This window comes from Lemur catta, chromosome 12 (assembly GCF_020740605.2).
Source record: "Lemur catta isolate mLemCat1 chromosome 12, mLemCat1.pri, whole genome shotgun sequence".
Classification (NCBI taxonomy): Eukaryota; Metazoa; Chordata; class Mammalia; order Primates; family Lemuridae; genus Lemur; species Lemur catta.
Window position 1 is genome coordinate 23,891,839 of NC_059139.1, and position 18,583 is coordinate 23,910,421.

Sequence of the window (18,583 nt, forward strand, 5' to 3'; positions counted from 1 at the left end):
TCATGTCACAACAGCAAAGACAGGCAAGCTTCAAGATGATTTCTCTTCTGACGCTCGTTTAATTCATGCAGAACCCATCTATCCAGTTTCTTTGCCTTGCCCATTTGTTTAAAATGGTCCAATATTATTGGAATAGTACCGTCAAACCTTGCTGCTAATACACAGGTAGGATGAAATGGATTCACTTTCACTACAGCTTTCAGTTCATCATTATCCTCCTTGGTCTCAGGTCACCCACATGGCTCAGTTTCAAGATTAAAATCACCAGAATGGAACTTCTCAAACCATCGACATACTGTGCATTCATTAGCCACATCCTTCCTAAACACTTCATTGATATTTCTTTTTTTTTTATCTTCTCTCCTGTTTATTTATTTACTTATTTTTTATTTTTTTTATTTCAGCATGTTATGATGGTACAAAAGTTTGGGTTACGTATAGTGCCCTTCCCCCCCGCCCCCCCGCCCCCAAATCAGAGCTTCAAGCATGTCCATCCCCTAGACGGTGCACATTGCACTCATTATGTATGTATACACCCATCCCCCTCCCCACCCCCCACATCTTCCCACTGTCTGTGCTGCCTTGGTTCCATGAGGGAGCTCATATTCAAAGATAACATGAATTTTTGACTCATCCATGGTTTCGCAAAAATTGCTCTAAAAAAATTTGAAAGATAATCACAAGCCAAAATGTGTGTTTGAAAGAATGAGGATGTACCTTCAGAGTAAAAAAGAAAACAAGTAGTGTTAAAGTGAAATGTCAGCGATATCAACTGTCCAACTTAGTACTTAAGGAAATTGGACGTTTTATATGTAATAACCTAATATGTTTTTCCTTTTCTCACATATTTATTCATACAGAGATATTGTATTATAGAATCAAGATTGTTGGTACATTTTTGGGAAATAAATATCCTTTGCCTTTGTCTTACTTATTTGTAAATACTTCATATTCTTCTTAATTTCCAATAAAGAATCATGTTCCTTGAAGAAGAACCTATCTTTCTTATTGTGGTTTTACCTTTTCATTTTTTCTCCCAAAGAGAGGATGTCATTTTTCTCTCTTTTTCCCACCTTATTAAGTACCTGTTACATGCAAGTGCTGTGCTACTTCCTAAGTGGGCAGGGGGTGGTATACAAGTGGAATTAAATGAAGTGAAATAAAACATGTTATGAGGTAAAATTGGGATAAAATAATATCAGTTGGTAATTAAAGTGGTGTGGTTTTGGGAGGACTAAAAATTTTTACTTTTAAACATGATAGGCCAATTTCTCGTCAGTTTGTTATTTACCTTTTTAAACATCTTTTTTTCCCCTTGTCTTTATTTTTTTTAAGGGCCACACGGCAATGCTTCATACTGGTTCATGGCATCCCAAAATAAAGGGAGAATTTATGACTTGCTCAAATGATGCGTGAGTATTGTTGATAATTCATCTAATACATTCATATCTTTAAATATTTTCTTCAACATTTGTATTTTTACAGTCTTGGCAGTAAAGTAGCAAATAGAGTATTAGAAATCCTGCTGTTTATGCATTCTTATTCTTTACTTTGATTTTGCCTGTTAATATAAGGTTTGGTTAAATAAATGTGGGCACTATGGAAATGAAAGTTGGTATAAATTCCTGTCATTTATCAGGGAACACAATGGATCAGATTGATGCTATTAAGGAGACTCAAATGACTTTGAAATTGTGACTAATAATTTATATTTTTTATAGTAAAGACTGATTTCATTTGAGTTGAATAGCTAACATAAGCTTATTGACTAAATGATCGTTTTTGAAAGTAATAACTGAGAACATTGATTAAATGGGTATTAAGATTCTTTTGCATTTATATCTGCTGGTCTAGGACTCAAGAATATTATAGGGAATATTTGAGCAGCTGTTTCCTGTATTGTTATATTGCATGATTCATTCTAGTATTAAGAATAGCTTAGACTGAGTGCAGTGGCTCACATGTATAATCCCATCACTTTAGGAGGTTGAGGCTGTAGGATTATTTGAGGCCAGGAGTTCGAGACCATCCTGGGCAACATAGTGAGACCCCATCTCTACAAAAGTAAAAATTCGCTAGGTGTGGTGGCATGCTCCTGAAGTCCTAGCTACTTGGGAGGCTGAGGCAGGAGGGAGGATCTCTTGAGCCCAGGAGTTTGAGTGAGCTATGATTGCACCATTGCATGTTAGCCTGGGCAACAGAGCAAGACCCTGTGTCTTAAAAGGAAAAAGGAAAAAGAATAATTCATAAGAATGTACTATTTGTAACATTACACTGAAAATTATAATGAAAAATCTTGGCCGGGCGCGGTGGCTCACGCCTGTAATCCTAGCACTCTGGGAGGCCGAGGTGGGTGGATCGCTCAAGGTCAGGAGTTCGAGACCAGCCTGAGCAAGACCCCGTCTCTACTAAAAATAGAAAGAAATTATCTGGCCAACTAAAAATATATATAGAAAAAATTAGCCGGGCATGGTGGCACATGCCTGTAGTCCCAGCTACTGGGGAGGCTGAGGCAGTAGGATCGCTTAAGCCCAGGAGTTTGAGGTTGCTGTGAGCTAGGCAGATGCCATGGCACTCTAGCCCGGGCAACAAAGTGAGACTCTGACTCAAAAAAAAAAAAAAAAAAAAGAAAAATCTTATAAATTAAAAAAATATAGTTGGTGTTAATTTGATGGCCTGATATTTCTTTTTTAAAAAATCCACTTAATAATTTGTTAAGAATTTATTAGATACTAGATGTTGTTTAAGGTGTATATAAACCAGCTCTCAAATGCTTTCCTCACCTATTTGTTTGGTAGTACAATCTTTAATTTAGCATACTATTATTGAACACCACCTGTGTGCAAATAAGAATCAGAAATTCACAATTTTGACTTAATGAGGAGTTTTTTGATGTCATTTCTAATTTTCCTAGTGCTATTCTGGTTATACACTCTGATTTTTATGAGTCGTTACCATGACATTTTAGGGACAAGAAGGTGTTATGGGCTGCATTGTGTTTTCCCAAATTCATATGCTGAAGCCCTAACTGCCAGTACCTCAGACTGTGACTGTGTTTGGACTTAAGGTCATTAAAGAGATGATTATGAGGCTGTGAGGGTGAACCCTAATCCAACATGAATGGTATCCTGATAAGAAAAAGAGGATACATATCCATAGAAAAAAGGCCATGTGAGGACACGGTGAGAAGGTGACAATCCGCAAGCCAAGGAGAAAGGCCAGCAGAAACCAAAGCTGCTGACACCTTGACCTTGGACTTCTACCCTGCAGAATTGTGAGACAATAAATTTTTCTGTTTAAGCTATCCAGTCTGTGGCATTTTGTTATGGCTACCCTAGCAAACTAATAAAGGCAGGGGGAATGTTAGTGGAACTTAAGATTTGCATATGCGTGCAGACATGCACGTAGGAATGTGCCAAATAAAAGAATGTTCAGGAAAGTCTTATTGTTTGAGACTTCTTACCATTCTATTATGCCTTTAGCTAGTTTACCTGCTGCTGAGAGACATTAGTAAATCACTAATCCTTGTCTAATTTTTTTCTAGTGAGGATAAATACTAGAGCACAGGAATGGTTATAAGGTATTCAGAATTAGCCTCCTTCCCTAGATCATCTTTGCCCCGAAGTCCAAAAATAGTTTTAGTGCAGATCTGGCTACAGATTTGTGTGGTGGTCTTAGAGATTTCAGTTGAAAAGTTTCATGACTTTTGGTCTACTCAGTGTTTGATCATGAAAAATGAATAGTAGCAACTATTCTTTATTTTTTTGACTGGTTTATATTAAGTCGTTGGCAGATTACCGAAGTTTGGAATGATTCTATTTTCTTTTTGCCTTTTAACATTTTGACATAAGCCTACATGAAATATTGATGAGACTTAACAACTGGCAAATAACTGACAGTTGATTATAATCTATAGCCTCAGGATAAAACAGTAGTATTTTAATAACTTAAGATTCAGAAAATACATTTGTTGAATGACTGAAAGAATACTTGATGTTTGGCTATAAATCTCTGAATTTCCCTGCCTTTTCCCAGTTAACAATATCACATGTCTCATAAATCTTAAATCAGGACCTATCCTGAAATTTATATACCATCCATTTTCTACAGAAGCGTTCTTTTATATCTGAAATGGTTAGATTTCACTGTCATTTAACATAATTTTTTTATATGTTCTTTTACATGATTTTAAGTTGAGTTTTCAAAAACAGTTCCTGTCCAGAACTTGGAATAGAAAGGTGCTTCATGATGCTTTTTGTCAGCATGATGATATAATTGATATTTTTTCACAGATTGTGAATCTACATGTTACATGTTATGATATTTTCTTTCTTCCATTCCTTTTTTTTTTTTGAGACAGTGTAACTCTGTTGCCCAGGCTAGAGTGCAGTGGTGTCATCATAGCTCACTGCAACCTCATACTCCTGGGCTCAATCGATCCTTCTGCCTCAGCCCTCCGAGTAGCTTGGACTGCAGATGTGTGCCACCACGCTAATTTTTCTATTTTTGGTAGAGACAGGGTCTCGCTCTTGCTCAGGCTGGTCTCGAACTTAGGAAATCCTGCTACATAAAATCCAATGCAGACAATCCCTGACTACTAGATTCCCATAATCTAAACTAGCAGCGATGCACAGAAACTTAAAATACACTGAGAAAATATCCAAGAAAATACTTGATTAAATAGAGTGCAAATAACTATAATCTTCGTGACCCTTTTTTCTCCATCTCATGTTCAATTTATAGAGGAAAAGTTTCTTTTATCAGTGTTGTATAGTTTTTCCTGTAGAGATTTTTCACTTCTTGGTTAAATTTATTTGTAGGGTTTTTTTTTTTTTTTTTTTTGTGGCTCTTGTAAATGGGATTGATTTTTTGATTTCTTTTTCAGCTAGTTCTCTGGTGGTGTGTAAAATATTATTAATTTTTGTATGTTGATTTTGTATCCTGCAGTGTTTTTGAAATTAGTTCTAAGAATTTTTGTTGAAGTCTTTAGATATCTAGTTTCTGTATATAAGATTATATCATCTACAAACAATTTGACTTCTTCCTTTTCAATTTGAACACTCTTTAATTCTTTCTGTTGCCTATTGCTCTAGCTGGAACTTCCATTACTGTGTTGAAGAAGAGTGGTGAAAGTGTACATCTTTGTCTTGGTTCAGTTCTTAGAGGAAAAACTTTCTTTCAGCTTTTGCCCACTTAGTTATGATATTAGTTGTGGTTTTGTCATATATGGACTTTATTGGTTGAAATATGTTTCTTCTATACCTAATTTGTTGACAGTTTTTGTCATAAAGGGATGTTGTTTTTATCTAATGTTCTTTCTGTATCTATTGTGATGATCATATGATTTTTGTCCTTTATTCTGTTGCTGTCTCACATTTATTGATTTGTGTATATTGAACCATCCTTGCATCCCTGGGGTAAAATCCCATTTGATCATGGTGTATAATGTTTTTGATGTGATGTTTGATTCAGTTTGCTAGTATTCTGTTGAGTATTTTTGTACCTATGTTCATCAGGGATATTGGCCTGTAGTTTTATTTTCTTGGTGTTTTCTTATATGTGGTTTTGATGCCAGGGTAATACTGGCCTTGTAGAATGAATTTGGAAGAATTTCCTTCCCTTCAAATTTTGGGAATAGTTTGAATAGAATACCTATTAGTTCTTCTTTAAATGTTTAGAAGAATTCAGTAGTGAAGCCATGTGGTCCTGTGTTTTTCTTTGTTGAGACACTTTTTATTATTAATTGAATTTCATTACTCACTGTTGATCTGTTCAGGTTTTTTATTTCTTTTGGGTTCACTCTTGGTAGGTTGTATGTATGCAGGAATTTGTCCATTTCCTCTAGATTTTCCAATTTTTTGGTGTGTAGTTCATAATAGTCTCTAATGATCCTTTTTACTTCTGTGGTATCAGTTATATCTCATTTTTCACTTTTCATTTTATTTGGGTGTGATCTCTTTTCTTTGTGTAGCTCATGGTTTGTTGATTATGTTTATCTTTTTGAAAAACCAACTTTTCATTTGATTGATCTGTTGTATTTTTTTTTATTTCAATTTTGTTTATTTCTGCACTGATATTTCTTATTTCTTTCCTTCAACTAATTTTGTGTTTGGTTTGTTCTTGCTTTTACAGTTCCTTAAGGTGCATTGTTAGGTCGTTTATTTGAAATCTTTGTACTTTTTTTGATGTAGGCCTTTATTGCTGTAAACTTATTTCTTAATACTGTTTTTGCTGTTTCCCATAGGTTTTGGCATGTTGTGTACCTGTTTTCATTTGTTTCAAGAATTTTGAAATTTCTTTCTTAATATCTTCATTGACCCATTGGTTTTCAGTCCATGTTGTTTAATTTCCACGTATTTGTACAGTTTCAAGTATTCTTCTTGTTATTAATGTCTGCTTTTCTTCCATTGTTTACATGTTCTTTCATAAAAACTTGTCATTTAATAAGTAATGAGTTTATTAGTATTTTTAATGAGTTAATATTTAAAAATTTCTGTTTTAATGTCTCTTATGCTAAACATCCATAGATATGACACACATAAACAGAAACTCTTTGGTTTATGTGAACATTTTAATGGCTATTGATGTATTTTGTTACATTTCCATCTATTACCAGTCTTTTAAGGATTTCTTTGTCATAACAATTAGTTTGATTCTATTAGTGGTATGCAATTAAAAATTCTGTATTCACTAGATTTCTTTAAAATATATAACTCAGTTTTCAGTAATTCATACTGGGCTTCTCTAATTTGTACTGTTTAGTAAGGTTAATATATATGCACAGGTAGAAAAATTGCTTATGGATATCTCAGAGATCTATATTTTTTCATGTCACCCAGAGAATTAATAAGGTAAATATTTGTACAACTTTGGAGGTTTGTTGCAAGCTTTAAGTATAATAATGTCCTGAATGCACAGTATTTGGCACATGGTAGATGCTTAATACAATTACTCTGGGTTTTTTTTTTTTTTTTTTTTCCCCTTCAACCAAATGCATTTTAAATACAAAAAGCCAAGTTTGTTGTTACTGTAGTGCAGCATGGACCACAAATCAACTCAACATCTGTCATCTTGTAACTGTTAGAGCTTGGGCAACATATTTGCCCTTTCTGGACCAGTTTCTTTACCTGTGAAATAAAAGACGTAGACTACATTAATTTAATCCTGACCTTTCAAGAAATACCAGTTATCTATGTGAGGAACAATTCTTAAACTACAAAGAAGTAAGCCAGCACTAAATTTTTATTAAGAAGGACTTTGATTAGGAAGGAATAATGAAAGCATTGGATAGTTCAATATTGATTACCAAGAGTGATTACTTCCCATAAGAATGCAGGAGGAAAAGGCCAAAAAAGAAGTCCTATAGAAATGAAACAGGTAAATATAAGTTTGTATTTGGAGGACCCTTTCTGCACTGGCCAGAGCTTAAAATTTTTCTTCCATTAAACTCAGCAAACATTTATTTTACATCTATTGTTGTAGCTAATTCCCTGTGTTTGGCACCAAGCTTTGAGCTAAATGCACAAAGATGAGTTGAACATCGTCTTTCCAGAGTGCTTCCTAGTCTAGTCTAGTGATCATTGGGCACCCATGATACTAATTTTATAGCAAGGGAATAGGGGTGGTTTATTCTGGATTGTTGATTCAGAGTAACCTGAAGCCCTAATTGCTAAGAGACACAGATCCCATAGTGAAAGAGCAGTGTTTTCCTATAGGTACTTTTCAGCCTGGGAGTTAGCACAGAATCACCTGAGAAAGAGAAAGTTCTCTTCAGATAAGATAACGCTTGAGTCTTCAGTAAGTCGTAGAATCAATTTCTGGATCCTTTACTCATTTCAAAATAACCCCAGCCTTTGCTTTTACAAAAACTATTGTAAATGAACAGGGTAAACCCAAAATTTGGTGTGGGGGAGAAGATAGCCCTTTCTTTATGTGTGTTATATACTCTAACTTAATCCTCACAGCAGGTCACATATCTGTTTAGGGGTGGAGTTAGGGGGTTGGAACTCATGTCTCGCTCCATTATACCACATTACTCCCTAGCTTTTGTTATCTTAGGCACACGACCATCTGTGTCCTGTTAACTACATCTTCCTTCAGAGTGGATGGTTGTGTACTAAAGCTGATCCTAGGGTAGTGCATTGGTAAGACTGCATGGTAAGACCCTTTTTGAGTCATGACTAGCATTTTTACAAAGTAAAATAGAGTAGAAATTGTCAGAGTGTCTTATAAGTAGTACTGTTTCCTGAAATTTTTGTTTCAATAGTGTGTGTGTGTATGTGTGTCCTGGGTCTTGGTAAAATGTATCTCCTACTATGTGAATGTCACTCTCTTTTTTGAGTATAGAACACGGTCATGGGCTCAGCATTGTTCTTTTCTTTAGGCTTTGAAAACATTCCATATTTCTTTTGGTTACAAGGCAGTATACTGGAGTAGGTGTGAGGATGGGCTCTCAAGTCAGACTAGGTTTGAGTTTAACCTCTGCTGTTTACTAGGTGTGTGACCTGTGGTAAGTTATTTAATGTCTCAGTGCCTCCATTTTGTCTTCTATAAAATGGGGTTGTGTAAGCATTAATTGAGTTTATGCACCTAAAGTGCTTAGAATAGTGTCATCACATAATAGCACTCCATAAAAGTTAGTTGCCGTTATTATTATTATTGTTAGTGTTACTGAAAAGCTTTTATCTCTCTCAGAGGTATTATGGACATACTGCCTTAGTGACAGCCTTCCACAGAAAGAGATAGCTGATTGATTTGAATAATTAATGTGTTGCAACTTTTCATTGGCTAAAAGAGTGCCAAGTTTGCCATTGGTTTAGTGTAATACTCCTTTTTTATATACACTTAGATTGTTCCTACTTAGCCAAGGTCACCAAAGACAGCTACTAAGTCATGTTACCTGTTTAAGAATTATTGTGGAAAATTGTGAGCCTACCTCTACCAGGTCTTTGCCTATAAAGAACCGGCTGGCTTTATAGGCTGATTTAATCCTGGTCATAGGCCAGCATTGCCAGCTCTTAAAATATATGTGTATATCCTGGTCCACTGTCTTACAGAGAGCTCAGTAATTACTATAGGTCTATCTGATTCAAACTCTATGAGAGGATTGGAGGAAAATGTTACTTGATGATCAGGGGAGGCTTCACAATGGAAATAATATTTAAGTTTGAGATTGAAAGATGAATAGAAGTCTTCCAGGAAAGTAGTGAAAGGAAAATAATTTCAGGTACCAGTAAGATTTCATACTAAGCTCTGAATCCCAGAAGCCTTAAAATGGTTTTGCAAGGCAAAAGTAAGAAGAAGCAGTGAAAGAAGAAACTCTAGGCTGTTACCTTTTAGGAAGTGGGTTACAGATTTTTTTTTTTTTTTTTTTCTCTTTGAAGAGATGGAGTCTTGCTTTGTTGCCCAGGCTGGAATGAAGTGGCTATTTACAGGCACAATCATAGCACACCACAGCCCTGAACTCCTAGGCTCAAGCAATCCTGCCTCAGCCTCCTCAGTAGCTGAGACTATAGGCAGGCGTGCACCACTGTACCTGGCTTAATTACAGAGTTTTATAAGAACTTAATAGAAAAAAATAAACAATAGTTATATATATGGTTTAAATATATGTTAGATAATTATTTACATTCATTTAAATTATATTTCTTATGTGGCCAGCCATCTCTTACAGTGAATAGTTAGCTACATTTTATTATGATAGTTATTGATAAAATATTCTTGTGTTTACAGAATTATATTGTGTACTTAACCTCTTCTCTTTATTTGGGCCTTAGCTCCCATTAGCAGGCACCACCTAATGGCAGCTGCTAGAATTGTAGGCCGTAGATGCATTGTATAAATTCGCAGGACTTGACAGGAAAAGCCCAACTAGTTTACAGAATAATCAGTATAATATGGTGATATGGGCCAATCTTTTTTCATAGAATCCTCAAACACTTATATTAATAATTATTGACACGCAGTTATAAGCATTAAATAAATTGTATCTTTTCTTCACTTCCAACACAGCATTCTGATAATATAAACATAAGAGATGAAGTTTTCAAATGCTTAGACACACAAATGAATTTTTGAAGGTTACGAGGTTATAAATTCATGCTGTTTTTTTCTGGTGTCCTATGTATTTCCTTATTGTTTAAAATTTTAAAAAATTTTGTAATTATAAAATAGTATAACAACATTGCAGAAATCTTGGGCAATTCAGTGAGGCAAGCCCTCCTCTGTGATTCCCATGCTCTGGTACAACTACTAATATTTTGAAGAGGAGGCGATATTTTAAAGTATTTTACATGTACTTGAGTATGCTACTAAGTATAGTTTACAAAAAATTTTACTTTTCTTTTCCCTAACATTATACTGAAAGCCCTTTTCCCTGCTGTGATACAGTTTTTAGTTGTGGCATAATACACAGTTTTAAGTACCATAATTGGCAAAGCCATTCTGTTATCTGTGTTTCTCTATTATAAATAATGCTGTATTAAATATTCTTATATATGCAACTTTTTCCTTATTTTGAATTTTCTTCTTTTTTTTAAAAAAGAGTATATTTACTGTCATTGTCCACATTTAGATGCAAAAATGTATTTGAGAAAAAAGAATCTCACCTTCCAAAGAATTTATTTTTGTGTACTAATTCTTCTTTGGCTGTATTGTATGATTTGACTAATTCTGTGATAGTTACTACAATCCAGTTTTTGTCTTATAATATATGGCAGATCAGGGACTGGGTGGACTAGCAAGTCCCTTAATTTACCTTTTTGGACATGAAGTTCTTATCAAAAAGCTAATTAGTTTACTGATTTTGAGAAATAATTTTAAAAAATTATTTGGCTTCTCTTCTAGCACTTGTAATTGAAATATTTAATTTTTATATTTGAATTATAATAAAACATATTATTTTTAGTCACAAGTGATATTTTCTTTTAGAGTCCTTGATCTTAAGTAAACTTTTCAATGTTGTTTAAAATACCAAATGCTTTATTCATCTCCACATTTTTCAATAGAACACTATCTCTTTTAATCCATCTTATAATTTTAGTGAGGTGTTATTATCTCTTTTTAATTAATCTGTTAATATCCCTTTTAACCAGGCAGATGTCCTGGAACTGTGGAACCTTAGAGTAATAATAAGAGGAAAATGGGGAAGGGTGGGCTGGTAAGTCTTGGAGAACAGGAACACTGAAGCACACATCCAGGTGATGGTAAATAAATGGAGAGTTATAGTAAATTCTTTTATATGGAACTCAAACTTAAGAATATCATATGTCAATTATTGACACAGTAAAACCCTACCATAATACTATAAGAGTAGCCCCAAATACTGAGTTGTGTAAAATATGGGATGACATTAACCACAGGGTCATGTTATAAAATTTATGAAATGGCTGGGTTGAGCCTATTGTGGAGGATGGGAGCCAACTGTCTATTGCTTTAAATCCAAATTAGTGTTAAGAAAGGGCATAATATGGAGGAGTTTCATTGGATTTAGTATTTTTATTTCCTTTTTTAAATGGAATTATATATTAGAAATGAAATCATTGAGATTTTAAACATAACTTGCATAACTTCCAAAAGAAAAGATCAGCTAAACTGAATTGGCTCTATCTGGTGGTACTTGTAATATGGAATGAAATGTGTGGTCAGCCAGCATGAAAAGACATTAGCTGTTGTTTCAAAACAGCAAAGCTAGTGCTTGACATTTATGAAGTTCATTTAAAAAAAAAAAAGCTTAGTAAAATCACTGATGCTAATGACCACCCAAGTAGCCATTGTAATTAATGCTGATGGCCCTGAAGAGCATTGGCAAGACAGGAACCCTGCATAGATTGACCATGAGTTTACCAAATATGGGCTATTTATTTTTCTTAGAGAGTTTATGAAGGCCAGGATTTTTGTAAAACACTGTTTTTGTATAAAGGCAATAGCCAATGTTTTCAAGCACTTGCCATGTGCCAGGTGCAGTCTTGTAAGCACTTTGTTTGTATTAACTCATTTAATTCTCTTACAAGACAAGTCGAGCAATTGCAAGATCCTTCACTTTTTTCTTTTCTTCCTCACCTGCTTCTTGTGTAGGAATCTGACGTAGTTACTTTGTTCTGGGGAAACACTATTGGCAAAGGGTGGAAGGTATTACATACACTCTTAGTGGTTAAGAGGAAAGTTTCAACATTGTAGAGCCAGTGGTGGTAAGTCTTTGGTAACTGTATAGTTTCAAATGTTAAGTATCTTTTAATAAGGACGTTTCTGGTTCATGGTAATTCTAAATATCTTATTAAACATTTTCCATGGCTAACCCATACATCAGGTAATCTATCCTGCCAGAGTTGACTATATAATAAAAAATGAATTATTTAGATTTTGCATTGTGTGAGCATCTAATTTGATTTCCTCCTGGAGTATTATTTTCCAGAATTTTATGTTTATATATTATGAAATGTATGTAAAATGAATGTGTATGAAACTAATATTAGTTTATTAAAGAATATTACAATTCCTGTAAGAACTACATGACCTATTTCACTCTAAATATGCCAACTGCTTTGGCTATTCAAGTTCCATTAGTAGTAACATTCTGCAAGTATTTCAGTTGTTTTTATTTTATTTTTTTTTTTTTTTGAGACAGAGTCTCACTTTCTTGCCCGGGCTAGAGTGAGTGCCGTGGCATCAGCCTAGCTCACAGCAACCTCAAACTCCTGGGCTTAAGCGATCCTACTGCCTCAGCCTCCCGAGTAGCTGGGACTACAGGCATGAGCCACCATGCCCGGCTAATTTTTTTTTTTTTTTTTGTATATATATTTTTAGTTGGCCAGATAATTTCTTTCTATTTTTAGTAGAGACGGGGTCTCACTCTTGCTCAGGCTGGTCTAGAACTCCTGACCTCGAGCGATCCACCCGCCTCGGCCTCCCAGAGCTGGGATTACAGGCGTGAGCCACCGCGCCTGGCCTTCAGTTGTTTTTAGATGCAAACAAATCCTTTCTGAATGTCACCTTTAAAACAGATATCAATTAGCCTGGCATGGGGACACATGCCTGTAGTCCCACCTAGTTGGGAGGCTGAGGTAGGAGCATCACTTGAGCCCAGGAGTTTGCGGTTGCAGTGAGCTGTGGTGACACCACTGTACTCTAGCCTAGGTGACAGAGTGAGACTCAGAAGAAGAAAACAAAGGGGGAAAAAAAAAAAAAGAGAGAGAGATACCAGCCATTTGTTTAGGAATACTTATTGTGTAATCCATCTGACTTTTCTGACATATTTTGATGTTTACTTTTTGAAGATACTGAATTGCATGTAGTTGGCCCTAAATTTTTTTGTTTTGAACTCAGTATATTTAACTTTGATTCATTTTAAAAAAGTTTTTCTTTGGTTCATAAACACCCCCTTCTTGGTGAAAGATTATTTCTCTGTTCTGCATTATCAACCAGCCATCTGTATTATTCATAGAGATATATTTTATTTCCTCTGTAGAGAAAAGCAGGTGGCTCCATAGTGATCTCACACTTAGGCTAGTAGGCCTAGTTTTATTGCATTTTCTTGCTTATTCCTGTCCCCACCTCGTCCCTTTATCTAGAATATTAATAATTTATCTTCCCTTGGTATTAGTACTTATTCTCATAATTATGTATATTCTTATCCTAGGTTCCTCATCATTAAGCAAAATGTTTTGAACTTTTCTTTTAGTTTGGCCTGGCATAACTTATCACTCTTCATTTATTCTTTCCCCTTTTCTGTTCTTCCTCTCTCTCTCCTCTACCTCCTTCCTGTTTTCCTCCGTGCTTTGTTCTCCCATCCTGCTTGTCTTTCACCCCTTTTCCTCCTCCTCCTCACTTAATACCAAATATTAATCTAGAGCATACTCCTGTAAATTTATGTAGAAATATTGATTTATTTGGGTGTTGATTACCAGAAATGTGTTAGTCAGTAGAAATATAAATCTTTTTGCAAGTCTTGGGAAATTATGGCTTGACTGTTATTATCATTTAATAACATTAAACTCATTTTATTTTTCTTACATTTAAAAATGTCACCTGTTTTAGTTACTTATTTTGCGGTAACTGATAGACTCCATGTTATTATATTTATTGCTTATGCTTATAATTTAGAAGATATTTTTATAGGTTTTTGTAAATACCTTCTTTTTGATAGCAAAACAAAATTTTGATATTTTAACTAGTCAACTTAAGCAAAACTAGTGATAGTTACAGGGAGAATTTAAAACCAAGGAGCCAGCATGGTAGCTCATGCCTGCAATCCCAATATTATGGGTGGCCTAGGTGGGAGGATTGCTTGAGCCCAGGAGTTTGAGACCAGCCAGGGCAACATAGCAAGACCCCATCTCTATAAAAAATAAGAAAAAAATTAATCGGACATGATGGTGCATGCCTGTAGTCCCAGCTAGGCAGGCTGAGCAGGCTAGGCAGGATGATTGATTGAGTCCAGATGTTCAAGGTTGCAGTGAGCCTTGATTGTGCCATTGTACTCCAGCCTGGGTGACAGAGCAAGACCTTGTTCCTGGGGGAAAAAAAATGAAGAAGAAATAAATAAATAAAATCAAGGAAAGCTAATAGTAACTGAGCGTTCTCATTTAGCTTGAATTATGAATTTCTATACTTCAAGAGAGAGGTATAGATACTACATTTATTTTTGATGTAAATATTGTAAATTGCTAATATTGTATTGGTTTGGTGGACTAGGTCAGGGCTAGATAGTTTTTAAAATCGTTATAGATGACCTTTTAGTGAATTGTTTCCTTTCTGCTCTATTTAAAGCCATTTCTCTGACCTATTGGACCATATATTTTCCCTTCATTTAGTTCAGCTCCTGTTAAGATGTACAGTTTATAAGCTTTAGGGTACCTCTCTTTAGAATTCTGATTTTAAAGTAAAATATGAGGGTCTGCCTGGTAAGCCAAATATAAGCTATTATGTGTCTATACCAGATTGAAACCTTTCCTCTTATTTTTGTGCTGTTTCAAATCTTTAAAATATATACCTTTTGCTGACCAAACATAAATTTTTATTTCTTAGTGAACACTGGTTCCTACCCATAATTTATTCAAACTAGACAGCTGCGTATCCCAAATTATAAATGAACCTGTCTGGTATGCTTCAGTAGTTCATTATAGAAAATAGGGACTAGGTCTATTTGTTATAAGCTTTATGACAGCTGGAGTCACTGAGCCTTTCCTGGACATCCCACCAGCTACTCATTATTTATTTCATTACATGAACAAAGCTTACAGAAGCCAATCTTGAGGGAAAAAGATACATGTCAAAGCAGTTAGCTTATCTAGTCAGGCATTGACATTGGCTAAGCAAGCCATGTGGTACACCTATGACTGGTAGGCTCATGCATATGTCATTATTACTGTCTCAACTACATTCTTGTTTTAATTCCATGAGACAAGTGGTCTCATACACTGTCAGGAGGAGAATGATTGAGATGGCTATGATTGGCTATTATAGACTTGCCATGTGTCACATCATCAATTTTGCAGATGGAAAACCATTACGAAATAAAGTCTATAGTACCATACACTTAAATGTTTTTTAATTCTTTTCACCTCTGTTAATATTATTCCTTTAAATAATACTTTAAGTGCCTTGAAGGCTGGGATATTTTGTACTCTTGGTATCCCGTATAGCCTCTCTCAAAGTGCTAGAAAAATAGAACTAACTAATATAAACTGAAGGATGAGATTATTTTGGTCGAACTGTAAATCTATAATTTTGAATTCTTTTGGAAATAAAGTCTTCCTCACTGATTGATATCAGAGATACGGCATACACTGTGCTAAAATAACTAATTAAAATTGAATGAAATATTTGTATAAGATTCTTGGTCAAAACACATGGCAAAAATAGATAGGGTTAGCCACATTGGTGGGGAAATGGAGTGATAGTTCTCTAGAATAAGAAAGAATCCATTTTTGGCAGCTGTTTTGTTGGCATGGTGTTAAGGCTTGTTTTATCCCCAACAAGGACAAGATCTGCTGTAGGAGGGTCTTGGCAGCAGGCCATATCATTATGAGGGTTATTTTTGTAAAATAGGTCTTATTGTATTGGCAAAACTTAAGCCTCTGGTGGGTAGAATCCCTTTTATTATAGTTCATATTATGAAATATTGCTTTTTTAGTAATAAACTAGAAAGGTTCCCTCTGTTGATTTAACATAAAGATAACATCTGAAGTTGTAAGTGCTTTTGCTATTTATATCTATAAAAATTATATGTTAGAGTGGAAAAGGAAGAAAGAACTTGTGGATTTAGAGAGTTAAGGCTGAAAGAAACAGTGACGAGGAAAAAACAGGCACTTGAAAGGACAGGGTAAGCGCTCCAGATACCCATTATAAAGACACCTAAGATGCAGTTGTAGTTCTGGAGTCTACATATGAGCAGATGACACCAAATGCATGTTAAAATTTTGTGTAATTAAGTGGAAAATTTTCTTTTTTCTTTAAAATGACATCCTAGAAAAATTAGAAGACTTGGATTTGAAATCTGCAAGTTAATTAATGGCTTCGAATCTTAATTTCTTCAATCAGATGTGGACAAGTTAGATCTTTTTGGTAGAAGCTTAGCTCTTTAGACTGCAGACAGAAAAAAATCTTCTACTTCCTTTCTTTAGGTGAAATTGTGAATTGGTATAAGGATTGTGTGGGTTCTGATAAGATTTGTGATATAAAAAAGAGTGAAGTTATCTGTTTATACTGCTATTAATAGTTACAGTTTTCACTGATAGTTCTTTATCTTTTTTCATTTGATTATTTCTGAATTATGGTTTTAGGAAAGATTTTTTCTATTGATGTTAATTGATATTATTCTAGTTGTTTTATTTTAAAGGCAGCTTAAGTGCAGCTCATGTTTTTATGCATAAATATTTGCAGTAACTCATGTAGTTAAGATTTAAATACAAAATAAACTATTTTATAGCCTTTTAGAAATAGCATCACCATAAAACTAAACCACTTTCTATGACAGTTTATATGACAACAAAAGATGATGATCCTATAGATCTTGCTCTTTTCTTGATGTCTCGTTAGTAGCAAATTGACTGATATTATAAGGTAGCAGTAAGAAGGAACTGTTAATATTGCTGTAGTTTTGGTGAATTTGAAATATCTGCAGAGAGCTTACAGTTAAGGAAAAATTTATTGTGATGTTTGTTAGCACAATTCAGAAATAAAACTTTAAAGTCTAAATAAAAGTTACAAAGCAGTTTACAACCTTGACAAATCAGGTCTTTTACGAATCCCTTTTTGATATTTTTCTTCTTTTTTGTTGCTTCATGTAAGACTGCTTTTGTGTCATTAGTAACTGAGCTGGTGAAATAGTTTAGCTGGTAGACATATTTTGCTGCAAAAGTCATTCCCTTTTGATCTTAACAAGATGAGCTGTAGTCATTTATTGTTAGAGTCTGTTATCTTGATGAAAGAAGAACCTTGAGTAGATTTATTTTATTACACATCAGCTTGATGTGTGAAATTACTTATGTTGTCTGTATTTACAACTGTTAATTCCCAGGAAAACAGGTGTCTTTATATTATGTATCCCGCTGGTATTTAAACATTAAAAAAAAATGGGTTCATCAAGATGTCAAAATCTTCAATTATTTAGTGTCAATTCTGTGTTTTGAAAAGTTGTTAGAAGGCTGTGGATATTTAGATCATTTAGATCAAGGAATAATTTTCTAGAATGTAGAGAAAGCAGTAATTTTTTTAGGAATTCATGTTATTAATAAAAATGTTAGTGTTACTTGCTCTTTACAACAGCTTTATTGAGATAATTCACATATTATAAAATATACCATTTAAAGTGTTTTTTTAGTATATTCAGATAGTTATACAACCATCTTATTTAATTTTTAGAATATTTTCATTGCCTTCAAATGAAACCTTGTATGCATTATCAGTCACTCACCATTTTCCCTTTACCTGTAGTCCATAGCAACCACTAATTTACTTTTTGGATTTTAAAATGATGCATTGAAGGTCAAATAAATAATAGCTTAGTACCACTTATCCTTCATATTAATGAAATTATGTAATTAAATGCTATATGTATACATTAAATATTTGTAGTAATATGGTATTAAAGTGTTATTTTCCACGTATTGTAAATAATAGTTTATCATCACTGTATGCTCTAATTAAGCATAAGTAAATCACTAATTACCTAGTATTATTTAGTAAGATTTTGTTGATTCTACCTTTTTTTAATTTTTGTTTTGAAAATTTGAGATAAATGGTTCTTTCCTTTAACCCCGAAGTTGGGATAAATACAATAAACTTGATTGTATTTTTCTTTGCTTAGAATACTTTTTCCTTCATGTTATAAATAGGTATTTAGAGAGTGGTTATAATAGAAATAATGCTTAAAATACTTTAAAATAAACTTTGCAGTTTTTCTTAGTCTTAGAAACACCTCTGCAGACAAACAATTGGCATTCTTTACAGATCATGCTTATTTATTCACTAGAGCAAACTCTGAAGATTTTTGCTCAGTGTGCCACTTTGGGCACCTGATTATTTGAATGACCAGTGGGTTAGTAGAAATATGTACTTCCTATACAAGGTTAGTCTTGTTTTG

General features: G+C 34.1%; 1 protein-coding gene across 1 annotated transcript in view; it reads left to right on the forward strand.

Annotated features, from left to right (window-relative positions):
* WDR70 (WD repeat domain 70) overlaps positions 1-18,583 on the forward strand; it is a 214,126-nt gene that overhangs the window by 70,468 nt on the left and 125,075 nt on the right. The window contains exon 9 of the mRNA XM_045566608.1: positions 1,336-1,412. Within this exon, the coding sequence (XP_045422564.1) occupies positions 1,336-1,412 (77 nt within the window). The remainder of the gene's footprint in view (positions 1-1,335; positions 1,413-18,583) is intronic.